Raw genomic sequence first — 22500 nt, forward strand, 5'->3', positions numbered from 1 at the left:
GACAATCATACTGTGACATCACATATGTTCTAGAATGTTCTATTATGACATCTACTGTGACATCAAATATGTTCTAGAATGTTCTATTATGACATCATACTGTGACATCACAAATGTTCTAGAATGTTCTATTATTATTATCATACTGTGACATATCACAACAACGGAACATGTTTGAGGTCCATTTGAATAATATAAATATGTTTGGTAAGGCTGTCCCGAAGCTGTTTTTGGGATTCAAACTTCGTCAGGGTTCTTCGACGTTCGAACCTTGTTTTTAATAAAAAAAAATAATTTAAAATAGTATTCACATTTTTCTTTTTATAAATTATTATATTATTTTTTTTTATATCCTCAAACTAAATCCTCAATTTGAATAAAGTGATTAATCTGATTAAATTTTTTTTTTTTTTTATTATTAATCAACTTCCAGCCCCCTGTCAACTGTCAAATGATGTCAACTGCCAACCTGAATTAACATTCAGTATTCAATATTGTCTGATTCAATATTAACATTCAGTATTCAAGTATGAATAATAAATTAATTATAATTTGATTTGGTGTTTTGAAAGAAGAGACGGGGAGAGACACTGACAGACAGACTGACTGGCTGACTGGCTGACTGACTGGTGACTTTGAGAGACAAGCATGGTAAATGGTAAATGGTGCATGTATATAGCGCATTACCCCATTCACTCACACATTTACACACCAACGGTGGAGGCAACCGTGCAAGGTGCCAACCTGCTCATCGGGAGCAATTAGGGGATAAATGTCTCGCTCGAGGACATGCTGCCCGGGTGGAGCGGGAATCGAACCTTTACCAGACCATCGCTCTACCTCTGAGCCACTGGTAGGAAAAGGGGTTTAGAAAATAGTACTCCCTACACCTATTCGCACACAGGTTGAAGTCAAGCTGCCTGTTATAAACCTGTTCCACCTGAGCTGTCACTCACAGCCACGTCTCCAGGTACCCGTGTAGCGGTGACCGCCACACAACAACTGGACTCCCGCGAGGCCTCCCATGGGAGCCGCGGTGTCGGGCGGGCGGCTCCTCCCCGGCTGGGCGCACAGCTTGCCTGGTTGTCAGTCTGTGACCGTGGCTCAGTCTGGGACCCCTGGTGGCCTCCGGAGGATGAGGCCCGCGTGTGGGATGATGGATGCTGCTGGGCCTGTCGACAGACGTTGAAGAGTGTTGTACCAACATACCTAAGTCTGAGAGAGAGACACACACACACACACACACACACACACACACACACACACACACACACACACACACACACACACACACACACACACACACACACACACACACATGTAAAAAATAAATTACATAACCCAGAAAACACCCTGGGTAGCTCATCTCAGTGGCTCTCCTGGTGTATTCTGAGAGCTCCACATGGTGGTATCAACCTGCTCTGGGCAATACAAACTCTCTCTCTCTCTCTCTCTCTCTCTCTCTCTCTCTCTCTCTCTCTCTCTCTCTCTCTCTCTCCCTCTCTCCCTCCCCTCTCCCTCTCCCTCTCTCTCCCTCTCTCTCCCTCTCCCTCTCCCTCTCCCTCTCCCTCTCCCTCTCCCTCTCCTCTCTCTCTCCTCTCCCTCTCTCCTCTCCCTCTCCTCTCTCTCTCTCTCTCTCCTCCTCTCTCTCTCTCTCTCTCTCTCTCTCTCTCTCTCTCTCTCTCTCTCTCTCTCTCTCTCTCTCTCTCTCTCTCTCTCTCCTCTCTCTCTCTCTCTCTCTCTCTCTCTCTCTCTCTCTCTCTCTCTCTCTGTCTGGCTGTGGAGTGCGTAGTGAGTTCACTAATAGTATAGGAATGGGTTGTAGTCTACAGTACCACATGCTCTGTGCTGCATGTGTGTTCATCACATGCTATGCAGAGCTAGAAAAACCATTATACCACAATGATTTATATATCTCTACCATACAAAATTTATAATAAAAAAAAAGAAGACGTTCAATTTCCTGCCATGGACTAAAAACACACCTTTTCAAATCAATATCTGAAATGGACATTTATTTTGTAATGTAAAATGATATATATAATAATTTAAAATTAATAATAACTAATAATAATAATAATAAAAAAGAACGAGTAACTATAGTACCGTATTTACTAGTATGCACTCTGATACTAAAGAATCTACCGTGCCTATATTACTACACTACTATGCCAATACTGTATGTCTTTACTACTATGCACTCAAGACTGTAACACTCGAGTTCAACAATGTTTAATGAACAATATCACTGACCCTTAGCTGCCAGAGTTGTACCCTCCCTGCCGACTTGTTGTACAGAACTTGTAACTAAGTGACTTTGGATAAAGTGTTCAGCTAAATGACAAAATGTAAAGTATCTTCATCAGACGATGCACTGGCCCGTGACCGCTCCTATTGATCAATACCTCGGGGTTTTTAAATACCAATCAATGAAAGGCGTCATTGACAGATTTATCCATAAAAAGGAATGAACAATAGAGCAAACAGTGCATTAGGCCTAGCAGGTCAGAGTAAGTCTCCATTGGATGCTTTGAAACAGTACTGAACAGGACTGAACACAGACTAAACAACATAGACTGAAGCCTGCATTTCTCAACCAAGGTGCCTTGCCTTTGCTGTGGCAAGGTGAGTGTCTACAACGGCTAGCTAGCTGTTCTACTTGAATACTGAATGTTAATATTGAATCAGACAGTATTGAATACTGAATGTTAATATGAATCAGACAGTATTGAATACTGAATGTTAATTCAGGTTGACAGTTGACATCATTTGACAGTTGACAGGATGCTGGAAAGTTGATTTAATAAAAGAAAAAAGACTAATTTAATCAGATTAATCACTTTATTCAAATTGAACATTTGTGATGTCACTGTATGATGTCATAATGAACAACTCTCTCTCTCTCTCTCTCTCTCTCTCTCTCTCCTCTCTCTCTCTCTCTCTCTCTCTCTCTCTCATATATATGTCTGGCTGTGGAGTGCAGTAGTGAGTTCACTAATAGTATAGGAATTGGTTGTAGTCTACAGTACCACATGCTCTGTGCTGCATGATGTGTTATACCACAATGATTTATATATCTCTACCATACAAAATATAATAATAAAAAAAAATATGTTCAATTTCCTGCCATTGACTAAAACACACCTTTTCAATCAATATCTTGTAACTAAGTGACTTTGGATAAAATGTTCAGCTAAATGACTAAATGTAAAGTATCTTCATCAGACGATGCACTGGCCATGACCCTCCTATTGATCAATACCTCGTGTGGGTTTTTAAATACCAATCAATGAAAGGCTTTATTGACAGATTCCATAAATAAGGAATGAACAATAGAGCAAGCAGTGCATTATGCCTAGCAGGTCAGAGTAAGTCTCATTGGAGGCTTTGAAATAGTACTGAACAGGACTGAACACAGACTAAACAACATAGACTGAAGCCTGCATTTCTCAACCAGGTGCCTTGCCTACCTGTTTTGCTGTGGAAGGTGAGTGTCCACAACGGCTAGCTAGCTGTTCTACTTGACTACTGTATGTTAATATTGAATCAGACAATATTGAATACTGAATGTTAATTCAGGTTGACAGTTGACATCATTTGAACAGTTGACAGGGGCTGGAAAGTTGATTTAATAAAGAAAAAACTCATTTAATCCAAATGTTCAATTTTCAGACATGAAACAACACAACTCACAACACAATATAATAACAATAATACATAAAAGACATCCAAGAACATAAACTAACACAACACTGATTAGACAATAAGGTTGTCACCAAATAAAAGTATAAAATAAAATAAAATAAATATACTATAAAATTGCTTACCGAATCCCCTCCACCCCAGGCCTGGCAACCGCAGGCCCCACCCGGAGGACCCCCAGTCCGGCCCCCCACGAGCCAAAGCACCAAGCCTCTTTAGCGCCCCGACGCATATGAAAAAAAGAATTTATAAAGGAAATGAGAATACTTTTTTAATTAATTTTTTTTTAATTAAAAACGAAGGTTCGAACGTCGAAGAACCCTGACGAAGTTTGAATCCCAAAAACAGGCTTTGGGGACAGCCTTACCAAACCATATTTATATTATTCAAATGGACCTCAAACATGTTCCGTTGTGATGTCACAGTATGATGTCATAATGGGACATTCTAAAACATTTGTGATGTCACAGTATGATGTCATAATAGACATCTAGAACATTTGTGATGTCACAGTATGATGTCATACTAGAAATGTGTGATGTCACAGTATGATGTCATAATAGAACATTCTAGAACATATGTGATGTCCCAGTATGATGTCATAATAGAACATTCTAGAACATTTGTGATGTCACAGTATGATGTCATAATAGAACATTCTAGAACATGTATGATGTCATATAATAGCACATTCTAGAACATTTGTGATGTCCCAGTATGATGTCATAATAGAACAAAAAGCAAGGATAACAAATTAATTAAAACATGTACAACTTTATTGACAAGGTGGAGATAAAGGTTTTAAACTCTGTAACAGGGGGGAGAATTTCAAGCTTTAAGGACTGTTAAAGCCATCTGAAGGATTCGGCCGACATCTCGAGGAAGGGGCCCTCTAAGTCCTCCTCGTAGAGCGACTGCCCTTCAGGCCCAGGATCATGAGCATCTGGCAGGCGTTCCTGATCGCTCCCCTATCCACCACCTCTCCCTTAATCTCGCAGGCATTCATGTCCAGCAGGGTCTGTCGGAGGTGGTCCCGGATGCAGCCGTATTGCACCACCTGGTCCCGGAAGATGATGAGGCCCAGGTTGTAGACGTCATCCACGTTGTTCTGCTGCACATAGATACAGTCCATGTACCAGAGGATATCACTGATCATCACCATGGCAGTCTGATGGTCGATCCAGGCTTGATTCAGTGTTTGGAGAAAGTTATTGTTTAGAGAGTTGAGGACATCTTCCTCGTACTTTGTTGATGAGGTGCTCGGTGACCACCTCCCGCAGGCCCGTGTAGAGCTTCTCGCGTCCAGTGCTTGTGTAGCACCATGGTGCAGACGTTCCTGTACAGCTCTCGAGCTCAGCCCCGCTGTTGCTCTTCCTCTGGATCTCCTGGATGCCATTCTTGAGAAGGTCCAGATGTTGTTGACTTGGCATACATCCAGTGGCATCTTTCCACAAGCTAAACATGTTTGAGAAATGCAGGTTTCAATCTATGTTGTTTAACAGTTGATATCTCAGTCCTGTTTCAAAATGGCCAAAATACAGTATTCAAGCTACAGACAAGTAGCCGGAAAGAACAAGTGATACTGAGATCTGAGATATTGTGAGCGAATTGTTGAATATATATAGAACACAAATGTTCTAGAATGTTCTATTATGACCATACTGTGACATCACAAATGTTCTAGAATGTTCTATTATGACAGCATACTGTGACATCACAAATGTTCTAGAACGTTCTATTATGACATCATACTGTGACATCACAAATGTTCTAGAATAATCTATTATGACATCATACTGTTACATCACAATGTTCTAGAATGTTCTATTATGACATCATACTGTGACATCAAAATGTTCTAGCATGTCTATTATGACATCATACTGTGACATCACAAATGTTCTAGAATGTCTATTATGACATCATACTGTGAAATCACCAAATGTTCTAGCATGTTCTATTATGACATCATACTGTGACATCACAAATGTTCTAGAATGTTCTATTATGACATACTGTGACATCACAACGGAACATGTTTGAGTCCCATTTGAATAATATAAATATGTTTGGTAAGGCTGTCCCCGAAGCCTGTTTTTTGGGATTCAAACTTCGTCAGGGTTCTTCGACGTTCGAACCTTTGTTTTTAATAAAAAAAATTAAATTTAAAAAAGTATTCACATTTTCTTTTTATAAATATTATATTATTATTTTTTATATCCTCAAACTAAATCCTCAATTTGAATAAAGTGATCAATCTGATTAAATTCGTTTTTTTTTTTTATTATTATATCAACTTTCCAGCCCCCTGTCAACTGTCAAATGATGTCAACTGCCAACCTGAATTAACATTCAGTATTCAATATTGTCTGATTCAATATTAACATTCAGTATTCAAGTATGAATAAATAAATAATTATAATTTGATTTGGTGTTTTGAAAGAAGAGACGGGGAGAGACACTGACAGACAGACTGACTGACTGACTGACTGGCTGACTGGTGACTTTGAGAGACAAGCATGGTAAATGGTAAATGGTGCATGTATATAGCGCATTTACCCATTCACTCACACATTTACACACCAACGGTGCAGGCAACCGTGCAAGGTGCCAACCTGCTCATCGGGAGCAATTAGGGGATAAATGTCTCGCTCGAGGACATGCTGCCCGGGTGGAGCGGGAATCGAACCTTACCAGACCATCGCTCTACCTCCTGAGCCACTGGTAGGAAAAGGGGTTTAGCAAAATAGTACTCCCTACACCTATTCGCACACAGGTTGAAGTCAAGCTGCCTGTTATAAACCTGTTCCACCTGAGCTGTCACTCACAGCCACGTCTCCAGGTACCCGTGTAGCGGTGCCGCCACACAACAACTGGACTCCCGCGAGGCCTCCCATGGGAGCCGCGGTGTCGGGCGGGCGGCTCCTCCCCCGGCTGGGCGCACAGCTTGCCTGGTTGTCAGTCTGTGACCGTGGCTCAGTCTGGGACCCCTGGTGGCCCCCGGAGGATGAGGCCCGCGTGTGGGATGATGGATGCTGCTGGGCCTGTCGACAGACGTTGAAGAGTGTTGTACCAACATACTAAGTCTGAGAGAGAGACACACAACACACACACACACACACACACACACACACACACACACACACACACACACACACACACACACACACACACACACACACACACACACACACCAGTGGAGGCTGCTGACCAAATTTTTAGGTGAAGCACAAATTATTATATTATATATTAAATTATATTTTTTAAACATCCCCAACGCTGCAACACCCCCATTCCTCCCAGGTGTCAGGCTCCTCATTCGCTTCCATTCATTTTGGGGACGTACAGTATACAGTGGCTCGGCGGCCCGATCAAACCAAGCAGACCATGTACAGTATACAGTGGCTCGGCGGCCCGATCAAACCAAGCAGACCATGTACAGTATACAGTGGCTCGGCGGCCCGATCAAACCAAGCAGACCATGTACAGTATACAGTGGCTCGGCGGCCCGATCAAACCAAGCAGACCATGTACAGTATACAGTGGCTCGGCGGCCCCTGATCAAACCAAGCAGACCATGTACAGTATGGCTCGGGCCCATCAAAAAATAACACAGTATGCTCAATGTACAGTAAATGACCAAGTATGGTTTTGTCAATATTCCAATGTACAGTTTTGTTTGTACAGTTATACAGTGTATGTCCCCCACCTCCAATGTACAGTCCCGTCCCCCCCCTACCCAACCTCCTCCAATGTACAGTTTCTACGTCAAATGTATATACTCCCTTTTCTGGACTATTTTTATATCACAAACAGTACTGTATTTGCAAGTCTGGTACATGTCATAAATGTATAGATGTAGCAGTACTGTCTATCTGTATGTCATGTATGTCATATATGTTATGATGAATTGAAAATGGGGGATCCTGATGTAAACAAGACAAAAGTCTTTCTCTGGTCTGCATCCCCTTAACAATTGTATGTATTGAGCCGTACTGTACTGTACCCATTCTGCAATCTGTTAATAAAGTTTTACAATTCAATTAAATTCAATTCCCGGCAGAATGTGTAGACAATAGACAGACAGTGAAAACAAAGTTCTCCTCCAAGTCCTGTGGGTATTGTCTCCTCAACGTTTCTGCAGCTGAGCGAATTGCAGTTCTGCTCAATGAATGAATCCGAGAGGAATCCGAATTTCCCCTCTAACTAGTGCTATATGCTTCATTGCGTCATTAATAAAGTTTTCAATCAATCAATCAAACAATGCCGTTTGTTTAGACATTCACAAGACTTGCATAACGTTACAACTGCACGGCGGCAGTTTCAACAACATTATTATTGTCCCTTACCTTAGATGAGCCGCGCCTGCTGCATGCAAGACTTGCACAACGTCATCTTTCCATTAATTCATTCCAGATAGGGCCATGGAGAGGCATTGTTGTTATTGATATCATCTTCATCAATGCCATCAGCCCTGTTTAGACATTCACAAGACTTGCGTAACGTTAGCTAGCAAGCAAGCTAGTCGACAATATCTCCTTCCTCCATTGCAACGCTATCTACAGTACTAGAGAATTCAAAGTGCCTGCGAGGCGATGACGTTGTTGTTGTTGTCACGTTTAGCTTTTATCGCAGGTGTATATATATATCATCAAACGATGCACAATAAGTTCATGAACAATAACAAAACACTCCACCCTGGGCCTGATAGCTGCAGTGGTAGCCCTTTAGCTACGTTAGCTCCAACAAGTTATCTTCTTAAACTGAGATAAAAATTATTTTGAAAACAAGCTTGCTGCAGAGCCGCAGTACGGCACAAGAGAAACCATTATCTGATTGGGCCACAAGGCTGTCAATCATGCTAGCTGCAGAGCCGCAGAGCGGAAAAAGAGAACCATTAGCTGATTGGTGGATTGAATGATTGACAGCCTTGTTATCCATTCAATGGCAAGAGTTTAACTGCACAGACCGTGCTTAGATGAAGTTAATAGCCTATTTTGATTCGCTATTATTTATTATTAATTAACCCTGGTCAACCTGTGCAGATATTCTGCACGAATAATTACTGCAGTGCAGGCCTGCTCAGAGCGGTCAATTTTGGCCATTTTTGAAGAAAAATAATTCACTGGCATTTATTTTACAGAGGAAAACATTTATAATAAAAAAAATAATAATAATAATAATAAAACAAATATATATATATATATATATATATATATATATATATATATATATATATATATATATATATATATATATAGGTATATGTAAATTAATAATAATTATGAATTATGAGTGAATTTGTATTTCACGTGTTGTCATAGAGAAACCTTCACTGACACACACACACACACACACACACACACACACACACACACACACACAATGTAAAAAATAAATTACATTACCAGAAAAACACCCTGAGTGCTCTTCTAGTCGCCTCTCCTGGTGTATTCTGAGAGCTCCACATGGTGGTATCACCTGCTCTGGGCAATACAAACTCTCTCTCTCTCTCTCTCTCTCTCTCTCTCTCTCTCTCTCTCCTCTCTCTCTCTCTCTCTCTCTCTCTCTCTCTCTCTCTCTTCCTCTCTCTCTCTCTCTCTCTCTCTCTCTCTCTCTCTCTCTCTCTCTCTCTCTCTCTCTCTCTCTCTCTCTCTCTCTCATATATGTCTGGCTGTGGAGTGCAGTTCACTAATAGTATAGGAATTGGGTTGTAGTCTACAGTACCACATGCTCTGTGCTGCATGGTGTGTTCATCACATGCTATGCAGAGTAGAAAAACCATTATACCACAATGATTTATATATCTCTACCATACAAAATTTATAATAAAAAAAAGAAGACGTTCAATTTCCTGCCATTGACTAAAAACACACCTTTTCAAATCAATATCTGAAATGGACATTTATTTTTGTAATGCAAAATGATATATATATATAATTTTAAATTAATAACTAAATAATAATAATAATAAAAAGAACGAGTAACTTTAGTACCGTATTTTACTAGTATGCACTCTGATACTAAAGAATCTACCGTGCCTATATTACTACCTACTATGCCAATACTGTATGTCTTTACTACTATGCACTCAAGACTGTAACACTCGAGTTCAACAATGTTTAATGAACAATATCACTGACCCTTAGCTGCCAGAGTTGTACCCTCCCTGCCGACTTGTTGTACAGAACTTGTAACTAAGTGACTTTGGATAAAAGTGTTCAGATAAATGACAAAATGTAAAGTATCTTCATCAGACGATGCACTGGCCCGTGACCGCTCCTATTGATCAATACCTCGTGTGGGTTTTTCAATACCAATCAATGAAAGGCGTCATTGACAGATTTATCCATAACTAAGGAATGAACAATAGAGCAAGCAGTGCATTAGGCCTAGCAGATCAGAGTAAGTCTCCATTGGAGGATTTGAAACAGTACTGAACAGGACTGAACACAGACTAAACAACATAGACTGAAGCCTGCATTTCTCAACCAAGGTGCCTTGCCTTTGCTGTGGCAAGGTGAGTGTCCACAACGGCTAGCTAGCTGTTCTACTTGAATACTGAATGTTAATATTGAATCAGACAATATTGAATACTGAATGTTAATTCAGGTTGACAGTTGACATCATTTGACAGTTGACAGGGGGCTGGAAAGTTGATTTAATAAAAGAAAAAAGACTAATTTAATCAGATTAATCACTTTATTCAAATTGAACATTTGTGATGTCACAGTATGATGTCATAATAGAACATTCTAGAACATTTGTGCTGTCACAGTATGATGTCATAATAGAACATTCTAGACCATTTGTGATGTACAGTATGATGTCATAATAGAACATTCTAGAACATTTGTGATGTCCCAGTATGATGTCATAATAGAACAAAAAGCAAGGATAACAAATTAATTAAAACATGTACAACTTTATTGACAAAGGTTGGAGATAAAGGTTTTAAACTCTGTAACAGGGGGGAGAATTTCAAGCTTTAAGGACTGTTAAAGCCATCTGGAAGAATTCGGCCGACATCTTGAGGAAGGGGCCCTCTAAGTCCTCCTCGTAGACCGACCTGCCCTTCAGGCCCAGGATCATGAGCATCTGGCAGGCGTTCCTGATCGCTCCCCTATCCACCACCTCTCCCTTCCTCTCGCAGGCATTCATGTCCAGCAGGGTCTGTCGGAGGTGGTCCCGGATGCAGCCGTATTGCACCACCTGGTCCCGGAAGATGATGAGGCCCAGGTTGTAGACGTCATCCATGTTGTTCTGCTGCACATAGATACAGTCCATGTACCCGAGGATATCGCTGATCATCACCATGGCAGTCTGATGGTCGATCCAGGCTTGATTCAGTGTTTGGAGAAAGTTATTGTTTAGAGAGTTGAGGACATCTTCTCGTACTTTGTTGATGAGGTGCTCGGTGACCACCTCCCGCAGGCCCGTGTAGAGCTTCTCGCCGTGCTTGTGTAGCACCATGGTGCAGACGTTCCTGTACAGCTCCTCGAAGCTCAGCCCGCTGTTGCTTCGAGCCCTCTGGATCTCCTGGATGGCATTCTTGAGAAGGTCCCAGATGTGGTTGACTTGACATACATCCAGTGGTATCTTTCCACAGCTAAACATGTTTGAGAAATGCAGGTTTCAATCTATGTTGTTTAACAGTTGATATCTTCAGTCCTGTTTCAAAATGCGCAAAATACAGTATATCAAGCTTACAGACAAGTAGCCGGAAACAACAAGTGATATATTCACTTGTCTACTGAGATCTGAGCTATTCTGAGAGAATTGTTGAATATATATAGAACACAAATGTTCTAGAATGTTCTATTATGACATACTGTGACATCACAAAGGTTCTAGAATGTTCTATTATGACAGCATACTGTGACATCACAAATGTTCTAGAATGTTCTATTATGACAGCATACTGTGACACAAATGTTCTAGAATATTCTATTATGACATCATACTGTGACACAAATGTTCTAGAATGTTCTATTATGACATCATACTGTGACATCACAAATGTTCTAGAATGTCCTATTATGACATCATACTGTGACATCACAAACGTTCCAGAATGTCTATTATGACATCATACTGTGAAATCACAAATTTTCTAGAATGTTCTATTATGACATCATACTGTGACATCACAAATGTCCTACATTTAATAGAATGTTCTAGAATATTCTATTATGACATCATACTGTGACATCACAACGGAACATGTTTGAGTCCCATTTGAATAATATAAATATGTTTGGTAAGGCTGTCCCCGAAGCCTGTTTTTGGGATTCAAACTTCGTCAGGGTTCTTCGACGTTCGAACCTTTGTTTTTAATTAAAAAATTTAAATTTAAAAAAAGTATTCTCATTTTTCTTTTTATAAATTATTATTATTATTATTATTATTTTTTATATCCTCAAACTAAATCCTCAATTTGAATAAAGTGATTAATCTGATTAATTTTTTTTTTTTTTTTTTTTTATTAAATCAACTTACCAGCCCCCTGTCAACTGTCAAATGATGTCAACTGTCAACCTGAATTAACATTCAGTATTCAATATTGTCTGATTCAATATTAACATTCAGTATTCAAGTATGAATAAATAAATAATTATAATTTGATTTGGTGTTTTGAAAGAAGAGACAGGGAGAGACACTGACAGACAGACTGACTGACTGACAGACTGACTGGCTGACTGACTGGTGACTTTGAGAGACAAGCATGGTAAATGGTAAATGGTGCATGTATATAGCGCATTTACCCATTCACTCACACATTTACACACCAACGGTGGAGGCAACCGTGCAAGGTGCCAACCTGCTCATCGGGAGCAATTAGGGGATAAATGTCTCGCTCGAGGACATGCTGCCCGGGTGGAGCGGGAATCGAACCTTACCAGACCATCGCTCTACCTCCTGAGCCACTGGTAGGAAAAGGGGTTTAGCAAAATAGTACTCCCTACACCTATTCGCACACAGGTTGAAGTCAAGCTGCCTGTTATAAACCTGTTCCACCTGAGCTGTCACTCACAGCCACGTCTCCAGGTACCCGTGTAGCGGTGCCGCCACACAACAACTGGACTCCCGCGAGGCCTCCCATGGGAGCCGCGGTGTCGGGCGGGCGGCTCCTCCCCCGGGCTGGGCGCACAGCTTGCCTGGTTGTCAGTCTGTGACCGTGGCTCAGTCTGGGACCCCTGGTGGCCCCCGGAGGATGAGGCCCGCGTGTGGGATGATGGATGCTGCTGGGCCTGTCGACAGACGTTGAAGAGTGTTGTACCAACATACTAAGTCTGAGAGAGAGACACAACACACACACACACACACACACACACACACACACACACACACACACACACACACACACACACACACACACACACACACACACACACACACACACACAAGCCTAGGCAAAGCTGGTGAAGACATACATTTACATTTACATCATTACATCATTTAGCTGACGCTTTTACAACAAGTCTGCAACAGAGGTACCTCTCTGCCAGCTAAGGTTCAGTGGTATTGTTCGTAAAATAGTAACAAGCTTGAGTGTCACACTCTGAGTGCATAGTAGTATAGACATATTAGCATGATTGGTATAAGTATAGTAGCATAGTAGTAGTGTACATAGTAGTAGAAAGACAAACGTTTTTTATATTTCAGATATTGTTTGAAGAGGTGTGTTTTTAGTCGACGGCGGAAAATTTGCCCGGGTTTCAGCTGCCCTGACTGTGGTCGGGAGTTTGTTCCGCCATTGTGGAGCGAGGACCGAGAATAGCCTGCTTCGCTTTGATGACCCCCCCAGGATCTCGGATAGGAGTGGGTGTCTGAGGCGGCCAGAAGATGCGGAGCGTAGGGGTCTTGAGGGTGTGTAGTTAGACCATTGACCGGAGGTAGGAGAGAGCTGTTCCCCTTGTCGCACGGTATGCCAGGTCAAGGACCTTGAAGCAGAGACATTTGAGCTCTTAACGAGCCATAGAAGACAGATGTTTTGATAGTAAGCTGTCTCGTCCTCTGACCACCAAAGGATGGACCAACCCAGCACACTGTGCCTCATATTCACGAGTGAAGCTTGAGTGACAGCCCGTGCCCCTAGTAGAAGAACAACAGCCGTGACCGCAGGCTGGGCTGTAATCTCAAAATAAGCCTTTTGCTAGCTAGTAAGGTACTGTAGCATTGTCAGAGCTTCAGCCCTACATATGGGCTCCTGACATTATTAAAGGATGCCGTAGTGGAATGAAGGAAGGTGACCTGTCCTACTGTATATGAAGGCAGCTGCTCTCTGCAGTAGATCTACTCCCCAAAGGGGATTAATAAACCTGACTTCGTAGCACATTTGGGTCAAGTGGTGCATGCTCACAAACACTGTTGTTGTTTTTGTTGTTGTTGACATTTACAAAAACAAGACAATTTTTTTTTTTTGTATTATCTTATTTTTTCCTTCTTTTTCCGTTTTTCTCCCATCCCAATGTTAGTCGTTATGCCAATTCCCACTCCCCCCTTCCTGGTCGTTGCGCACTCTACCCCCTACCGTCGGTCTGGGAGTGCGGAGACTATCACATGCTTCCTCCAACACGTGTAGCCAGCCCACCGCTTCTTTTCACCTGGCAGCGCGGACTCTCACCGGGAGAGTGTAACGTGTGGAAGGTCACACTACCTCTCCCAGATCCTTCCCTTGCTGTGCAGGCGCCACGACCGAACTGTAGGAGTCGCTGTTTACAACGACCAGGACCAAGACGCTTAGTCCGCTGTGCTACCGTGCCGCCCAACAAGACCATTTCTAAATGTAACCCCACAGAGCCTATATTACTGAGTCGCCATCCATTTGCGTCTTTCAACTGACTTTGTATGCATTCGCGCCACCTTCTATCAGTGTCGGTTAGCCTTCGGGAGAGGTGTTAGTTGGACAATGCCTACGCTAACCGGCACTGTCCACTTCCATTCATTGTGCTAAGCTAGGCTAATGTCCAGCCAGATAGCTTTCTACTGAACGCACAGAGAGGAAACTGGTATCTCTGGAGAAGACGATAAGCTAATTTCCCAAAATGTTTTCCTTTTAAACGTAGCATAAGTCTGTTTTACTCCCTGTTCTATATTCTGTCTGGATTTTCCTTTTATTTGCTCAGTGGGTGGTCTAGCCACGCTGGGTGCCTGCTAATTAAAACACATTTAAGTTGGTCAAGCTGACATCGGACACTCTGGTGGGTGACTTTCAGAACTCCCTTCTCAGCCCTGTCTTGTTTATTTCTGTTTCTTTGACCCCTCTTGTGAGTTCCCCCGATGTTTTAGAGCAACGTTTATTGGTTTTTACTATCTAGAAACAATTTTGCAAGGCTATTATCGTAGCGGCATTTGAAAGCCATTTTCGTGGAGTACCTGTGGAGAGGATGGCTTGGCCGGTAAATGTGAAGTGGGCTGGAGAGACGGCTTAACGCCGGGTCGCCAGTTCAAGTCCTCAGTGGCGCTTGTGAAACGAAACACCTACCTATCTTCAATAACTATCAATAGTGTCAAGTATCAAAGCCATTTTTGCAATCACCCTCTGTTCAGTATCAAGTGGTCCATCTTCATCAGGCTGTATATCTAATAGGGCTGTCCCCGACTAAGGATTTGTATAGTCGACTTTTGATTGGGCAAAATGTGGCGATAGTCGACTATGAAAAAAAATATTATTTTTAAAGAAAAAAAAGATTATAATTCTTTTTTTTTATCATTTAATTTGGGCTGTGGGGGTGCTTAATGTCTGAAGGAGTCGACTGAAGGCTTCTTGTCCTCTGCAAAAGCATGCAATTGGTCCACTGATGGATACATCTTGATATTTGTGTGTTCATTAGATGGGTGAAATCCTCTTTCAGTGCCTCTGTGCCCGTTTTCTTTGTTTTGCATTCGACTAAGAGGTTGGCAGTCGACTACGGCTCCTTTCGATCGATTAGCCTATTCGACTAATCGGGGTCAGCCCGAAATATCTAACCTGTGTGCATGTGTGTGTGTGTGTTTTGTGTGTGTGCGTGTGCACGTGCGTATTCCCCAGTGAGCATGACCTGGGCGAGGATGACATCTACGACTGCGTGCCGTGTGACGATGACGGGGACGACATCTACGAGGACATCATCAAGGTGGAAGTACGACAACCCATGGTGAGGGCGACACGCCCGTCTCTCTGTTTACATCACGGCACATCATGTCTGCTGTCCTCCCCCACGTCTCCCCCACCTGTCTCTCTGTTTACATCACGGCACATGTCTGTCCTCCCCCACGTCTCCCCCACCTGTCTCTCTGTTTACATCACGGCACATCATGTCTGTCCCCCCCCCCCCACGTCTCCTCCACATGTCTCTCTGTTTACATCACGGCACATCATGTCTATCCCCCCCCACGTCTCCCCCACCTGTCTCTCTGTTTACATCACGGCACATCATGTCTGTCCTCCCCCACGTCTCCCCCACCTGTCTCTCTGTTTACATCACGGCACATCATGTCTGCTGTCCCCCCCCCACGTCTCCCCCACCTGTCTCTCTGTTTACATCACGGCACATCATGTCTGCTGTCCTCCCCCACGTCTCCCCCACCTGTCTCTCTGTTTACATCACGGCACATCATGTCTGTCCTCCCCCACGTCTCCCCCACCTGTCTCTCTGTTTACATCACGGCACATCATGTCTGCTGTCCCCCCCCCACGTCTCCTCCACATGTCTCTCTGTTTACATCACGGCACATCATGTCTGCTGTCCTCCCCCACGTCTCCCCCACGTGTCTCTCTGTTTACATCACGGCACATCATGTCTGTCCTCCCCCCACGTCTCCTCCACGTGTCTCTCTTGTCTTTTCACTCTCTGTCGTTTTATTACAGGCTGTTAGCTTAAAGGCGGGCGATTGGGTCAATTTCAACAGGGGTGATGTTGGGCGGATGAATTGCTTTTTTGATTTACGGTATTTAATATAATCAACAACACAAAACAACAATAGCAACGTGACAAACAATATTGAACAACAAAACCAAAAAAGGAGGGGTAGGGGTGGGTGCAAGATAGATAGACCGATGGATAGATAGATAGATACTTTATTCATCTCCTTGGGGAAATGCAGGTATTCAGTAGCTCTCGCAGTACAGTTGACTTAATGTTAAAATACAGACACACAATAAAAGAGTCAAACAAGTTCAAATGTTAAGAAAGAAACAAAGCAGTGAGGCGAACAAACAATAAAAACAGGTAGCAGCATGTAAAATAGATCAATGGCAAAAGTGAAGCGCAAAACCAGTAACCGAATTTGACAATCAGACATGCAAATGTTCAATTCAATAATAATATTCATTATGCAACACGATCGAACCAGGAACTTGCAGACAGTGTCCCAATGGTCGTCCAGGTCATTGCTGCCCGTGTTATGAATAGCGAGTGCAGGTATTCCTCCAGCTAAGAATCCCTAGAAAAGCCGGCTGGTTTACGCTCCTTCCAGTTTAATATAATGAATCTTTTATTAGTAGATAACGTGTCCAGAGCCTGTTATCAGTAATGCCAACATTATCGTGTGGTTTTTGGCCCCAGCAGGCATGTTATGGGACATAAAGGAAAATTAACATGAATCAACTCTGACATCATGGATATTACTTCTACCCAGGGAGTTATAACAGCTGGACATTCCCAAAAGCAGATGGAGTAATGAGCCCCGATTGCCACATTTGTGGCAACATAAATCTTGTTGTTTGTTGTCCATGTCGGATAATCTAATAGGGGTGATACATGCTCTGCAGAATCTTGCATTGTATAATCCCAAATCTCACACATTTAGATGTAAAAGCCGACCTTCAAAATTGCGCTCTCCTGAGAAGCAGTTCATGTTACATTAAGGTCATGGTACATTAAGGTCATGCTCCCAAGCCAGCTGGACAGAAGAATATGTATTAGGGTCAGCCCTAAACATTAAACTATACATATTTGAGGCCAAACCCGACTACGGTGTCCCTTTCCTATAGATATAATTCCATTTAGAGGACTCTGGGAAGGCAGCGCTGCCTCTACGCCTGAATGCCACACAGCCTGCAAAACAGCTGTGCCTCATTACTGTAACTAAAACTGACCTCCGTCACCAAATTAGTTGGATAGTTGGAAAGAAAATGTGGTAAAGATGTTGAACTGCATGTCTACATAGTATCACAAATTACCAAATATTAAGCTTGTCTGAACGTTATGAGTTATGCAGTGATATAGTATATATATATTTATTTTTTCTGCACAAGGAAAGCATATATATATATATATATATATATATAATATACAACCTGTTTCGACTCACTTTCGGTTCTTATTCATAAAGTAAAAATGATAGGGGGAACAATTATTTATTCAATATGTTGAGGGAAAATATAGATAGCACTGGTTAGTTTACTTCCTCTTAGCTGTTTGACAGTGGAATGTGTGTGACACCGTCTGGACACACACACACACGCACACACACACACACACACGCACATACACGCACATACACACACATCAAAGGGTTAATATCTACTATGAACACGGACATCATACCCCATAACACCCACCCCACTTCCTTAAACCCCCCCGCTGAGTGTCAGTGGACAGTTAGGTGTGTGTGTGTGTGTGTGTGTGTGTATGTGTGTGTGTGTGTGTGTGTGTCAGTATGCCGTCATCCTCCCTGGGGTCCATGGGTGTGAGTGGTCTTGCGTTTTGCACGATAGCCTTTCACTCAGTGCACGATGATGATGGTGACGAATGATGATGTGTCTCTATTGGCCTGTGATGAATCTTCCTTCTGACCTCTGACCTCTACCGCCTTGCCCCTCTCTCTTAACGCTGCAGATCAGATACATGCAGGTAAGCGCTGCAGCTGTGCCAGTGACCACCCCCACCCCACCCATATACACACACACACACACACACTCCATCAGAAACATCCTCATAGTATTCCATGGGGATGACCAGCCAATTAGCTCGATGACTCCTGTACACGTGCAAAGGAAACCCCATATGTCCCCATAAATCTGACTCAACGGGGGTTGTCTTCAGACGCCGTGATGTCAGCGGTCTGGCAGCACGCTGCTAGCTGACGTCAGCGAACACATCCACACAATGCCAGATGAATCCTCAAAAGTGCCAGACAACATCCAGTCGGTGTCCTGTGGCCTCACTCGTTCCGATTGGCTGGTCGTATGCTGGACGGGGGCCCGGGCTGCTCTGATTGGCTGGCTGTTGTTTTGCTGTTGGACTGGCTTGAGTTGATTATCTCAACTCAACTCAACTCAACTATTGTATTAACAGGATTGGTTGTCAACAGCCAGAGCAGTTCCAGATGGCTGGGTGACACTCCCCAGCGTGTCCACTGACAGTCACTGCCGCAGCCCAGACAATTGATGATGCCAATCAGTGTGTGTGTGTGTGTGTGTGTGTGTGTATGTGTGTGCGTTCGTCCGTGCGTGTGTATCTGGTATCTATTTGACTCAAGTAGTTTCATGTGTTTTGCTCATTAATTCATTATTGTAATTTTGTTTTCTTTGGTAACCCATTGAGATCAGTCCCCCTTACTCCACACACACACATGTACACACACACGCACACACACACGCGCACACACACACACACACACACACACACACACACACACACACACACACACACACACACACACACACACACACACACACACACACACACACACACACACACACACACACACACACACACACACACACACACACCAACACACACACACACACCAGGTTCCATGAGTAATGCCCTGTGTTGTTGTCTTTGTTTACTCTGGCCCATCCCCTTCCCTGATACCAGGCCCGTTAGTGAGGCTAACTGCCGGTGCCTTGTCCAGACAGCACTCGGTACTCCTCCCGGCCCCAGATGTTTTGCACAAACTCAACACAGACTCAGACATATGTTCATTAGTGCTCAGCTGTCAGTGCACGGCACGGCACGGTGCACACACACACACATACACACACACACACACACACCAATTTCTCGACAATGTCTTGCAGTGCCAGCGTTCACCACTAATCATGTTGCGTCGGATCGAGTCAATACGAGAGTGTGGATGAGGTTTAGTTTGAATTAAAAGTGCTTTTGTCTAAGTAACGTTTTGTGGCTTGAGGAGCGTAATTGAGCGTCCCGGGGGAGGAGAGCAGCGTGGCTGTGGTTCAGCCGTGACAGGAGGCCCTCCAGCGCCAGTCATGTTTCTAGGGAGCCCAAACCAACTGCCACTGTCTAATAGTAGGCCAGTGTGCTGTCAGCTGGTGGCACCAATTTGAATACAGACTCCTGTGGAATACTGCCAGTGGCTTTAATGGATATTTAATTTAATACTTTAATTCGACTTGAATTTTGTGTTTGTTTTGATCTCATTATTTACATGCCTATCTATCTACAGTATTTAAGGGATAATGCCTGTAATTACAATAATCTAACAAGCTGGGGTGGCGCACCACGTACAGCGCTGCGGTGGAACACAGCCGTCCCGGGGGTTCGACTCCCAGACCCGGCGACCTTTGCCGAATGTCTTCCCCCTCTATCTCCCATACTTCCTCCCTCTCTGCCGGACTGCCCGGAGAAAAACAATAAAAATCTAACAAAAACATAATTAAAAAAAAATATATAATAATAATAATAATAATCTAACAAGCTGTATGGTTGTGTCCGCAGAGTCTGTTAACATTTTCATTTTCATTTAATTTAATTTTTATTTATTATTTATTATTTTTATGGAATTGTTGCAGTCCAAAATATGTTAATGCACACCTCAAAGGCCATTATCCCGCTTATACCATGGCTGATGGCTAAAGAAAAAGAAAAAAAGATAAGGACCATCTTTTCATGTTTCCATGCATTTTGCATTCAACATTATCACCTGTGACACTCAGGAATCTGGAACTAGTTTATTGTTTGTTGTCATCAGCTAGAAAGCTAATGTTATGCTAGCAGGCATTATGGAAAGCTAATGTTATGCTAGCAGGCATTATGGAAAGCTAATGTTATGCTAGCAGGCATTATGGAAAGCTAATGTTATGCTAGCAGGCATTATGGTCATCAGCGTTGCATTGAGGTTGTATAAAATGTCACTGACAGTCAGCAGCAGGTTCAAGTAGCAGGTTATGTGGTACGTACTTCTGAGAACAAGGCAGACAAAGACATGATATTGCCAACCGTCACTGAGTCACTGCACTTACAACCAAAATCATTAATATGACAAACACAAATGGACACCCCAGCTCAGTTGTAGCAAAGATATTAATTTATTTTATTTTCAGGGTGGTGATAAAGTATCAAGACAACTTGCTACTTGAATCTGCTGCTGACAACTGAGACAGTGCACATTTGATTGTGATTAGACAGCTTTGTGTTTTACATGCTGTTGGATCATTTTCACTGTTTGCAAACCTTAGGTAACGCTAGCAACCGTAATGCCTGCTAGCATAACATTAGCGTACAGGATATTCTGTAGCGAGGAGTGAGTGATCAGACACTTTGGTTGGAATTACGTAGTACAGTAGGTGTCCATGATCAACCTTTAATGGACACCTTCCAACCAGTCAGAATCCAGTATTCAAACACTGAATACACCAAATCCCAGAGAGCCCCATGCGGAAATGTTTAGTCATACAATGAATACAATTCACATACACAATACAATTCACAGACATACAATTCAGATTATCACTGACAGAAATCACGCTGTATAATCGGTGCCAAGTATGACTTAAATACCTCTCTGTGTCTCTTCCCCCTACCATAGAAAATGGGCATGACGGAGGAGGACAAGAGGAACTGCTGCTTAGTAGAGATACAGGAGACCGAAGCCAAGTACTACAAGACTTTGGAGGACATTGAGAAGGTGGGTGTGTGCGCGTGTGTGAATGTGAATGTACTCTAGGAATGTGTTTATGTTTTTGACTTTGTGTGTGTGTCTGTGCAAGTAGCTACGTGCCAATGTGTGTGTGCAGTATGTAAGTGTGTGTGTGTGTGTGTGTGTGTGTGTGGCAGTAAGGTGTGTTTCGTCACGTCTCGTCTCCCAGGCCGTGAACCAGGGGGCGCTGGGAGGAAATGTCAGCTATCAGCAGAGGCACTAGGGGCACGAATGTCAATGTTGCTGATCGATAAGGTTATTATTGGCTCGGTGTCACACCGGGAGTCTTATCCCCAGGGCGTCATGGGCACACACACACACACACACACACACACACACACACACACACACACACACACACACACACATATGTATGCTCACGTAGATTCAGCACCGGTCGCCTTCAAGCAGCAAATGATGTGTACTTAGAGTACAGAAACACACACACACACACACACACACACACACACACACACACACACACACACACACACACACACACACACACACACACACATGTATGCTCACGTAGATTCAGCACCGGTCGCCTTCAAGCAGCAAAGGATGTGTACTTAGAGTAGAGAAACACACACACACACAAACTCATTGCAGTGGCAAATTCTGTGTATTTACTGTATAGAAACACACAGATGCGTGCACGTGCACACACACACAAACTCAATGTACTGTAGTTCCCCTTGAAGCAGCACATTTTGCAGACACACACATTTTACACACACACACACACACACACACGCACACACGCACACACACAGCCAGCTCACTCAGTCATAATCAGCTGATGTTTATATCAGTTTTTTAGAGCAAACAAAACTGCTTCCCTGTGATGAAAAATATATTGTTCTCAATTTGACATAGCGCTAGAAATCATCCGCTCCACTGATTCAATAAGAAAGAAAGGTA

At 42.9% G+C, this 22500-nt stretch overlaps 1 protein-coding gene across 1 annotated transcript in view; it reads left to right on the plus strand.

The window, feature by feature from the left end:
• The window catches only part of vav2 (vav 2 guanine nucleotide exchange factor), a gene marked incomplete at its 5' end in the record, with an annotated part of 212203 nt that overhangs the window by 122142 nt on the left and 67561 nt on the right, over window positions 1–22500 (plus strand). Inside the window, 2 exon segments of the mRNA XM_084324887.1 lie at window positions 15737–15842; window positions 21466–21564. Of these exon segments, the coding sequence (XP_084181013.1) occupies window positions 15737–15842; window positions 21466–21564 (205 nt within the window).

Source organism: Notolepis coatsorum (genome assembly GCF_963971535.1).
Source record: "Notolepis coatsorum genome assembly, chromosome: 11".
NCBI classification, from domain to species: domain Eukaryota; kingdom Metazoa; phylum Chordata; class Actinopteri; order Aulopiformes; family Paralepididae; genus Notolepis; species Notolepis coatsorum.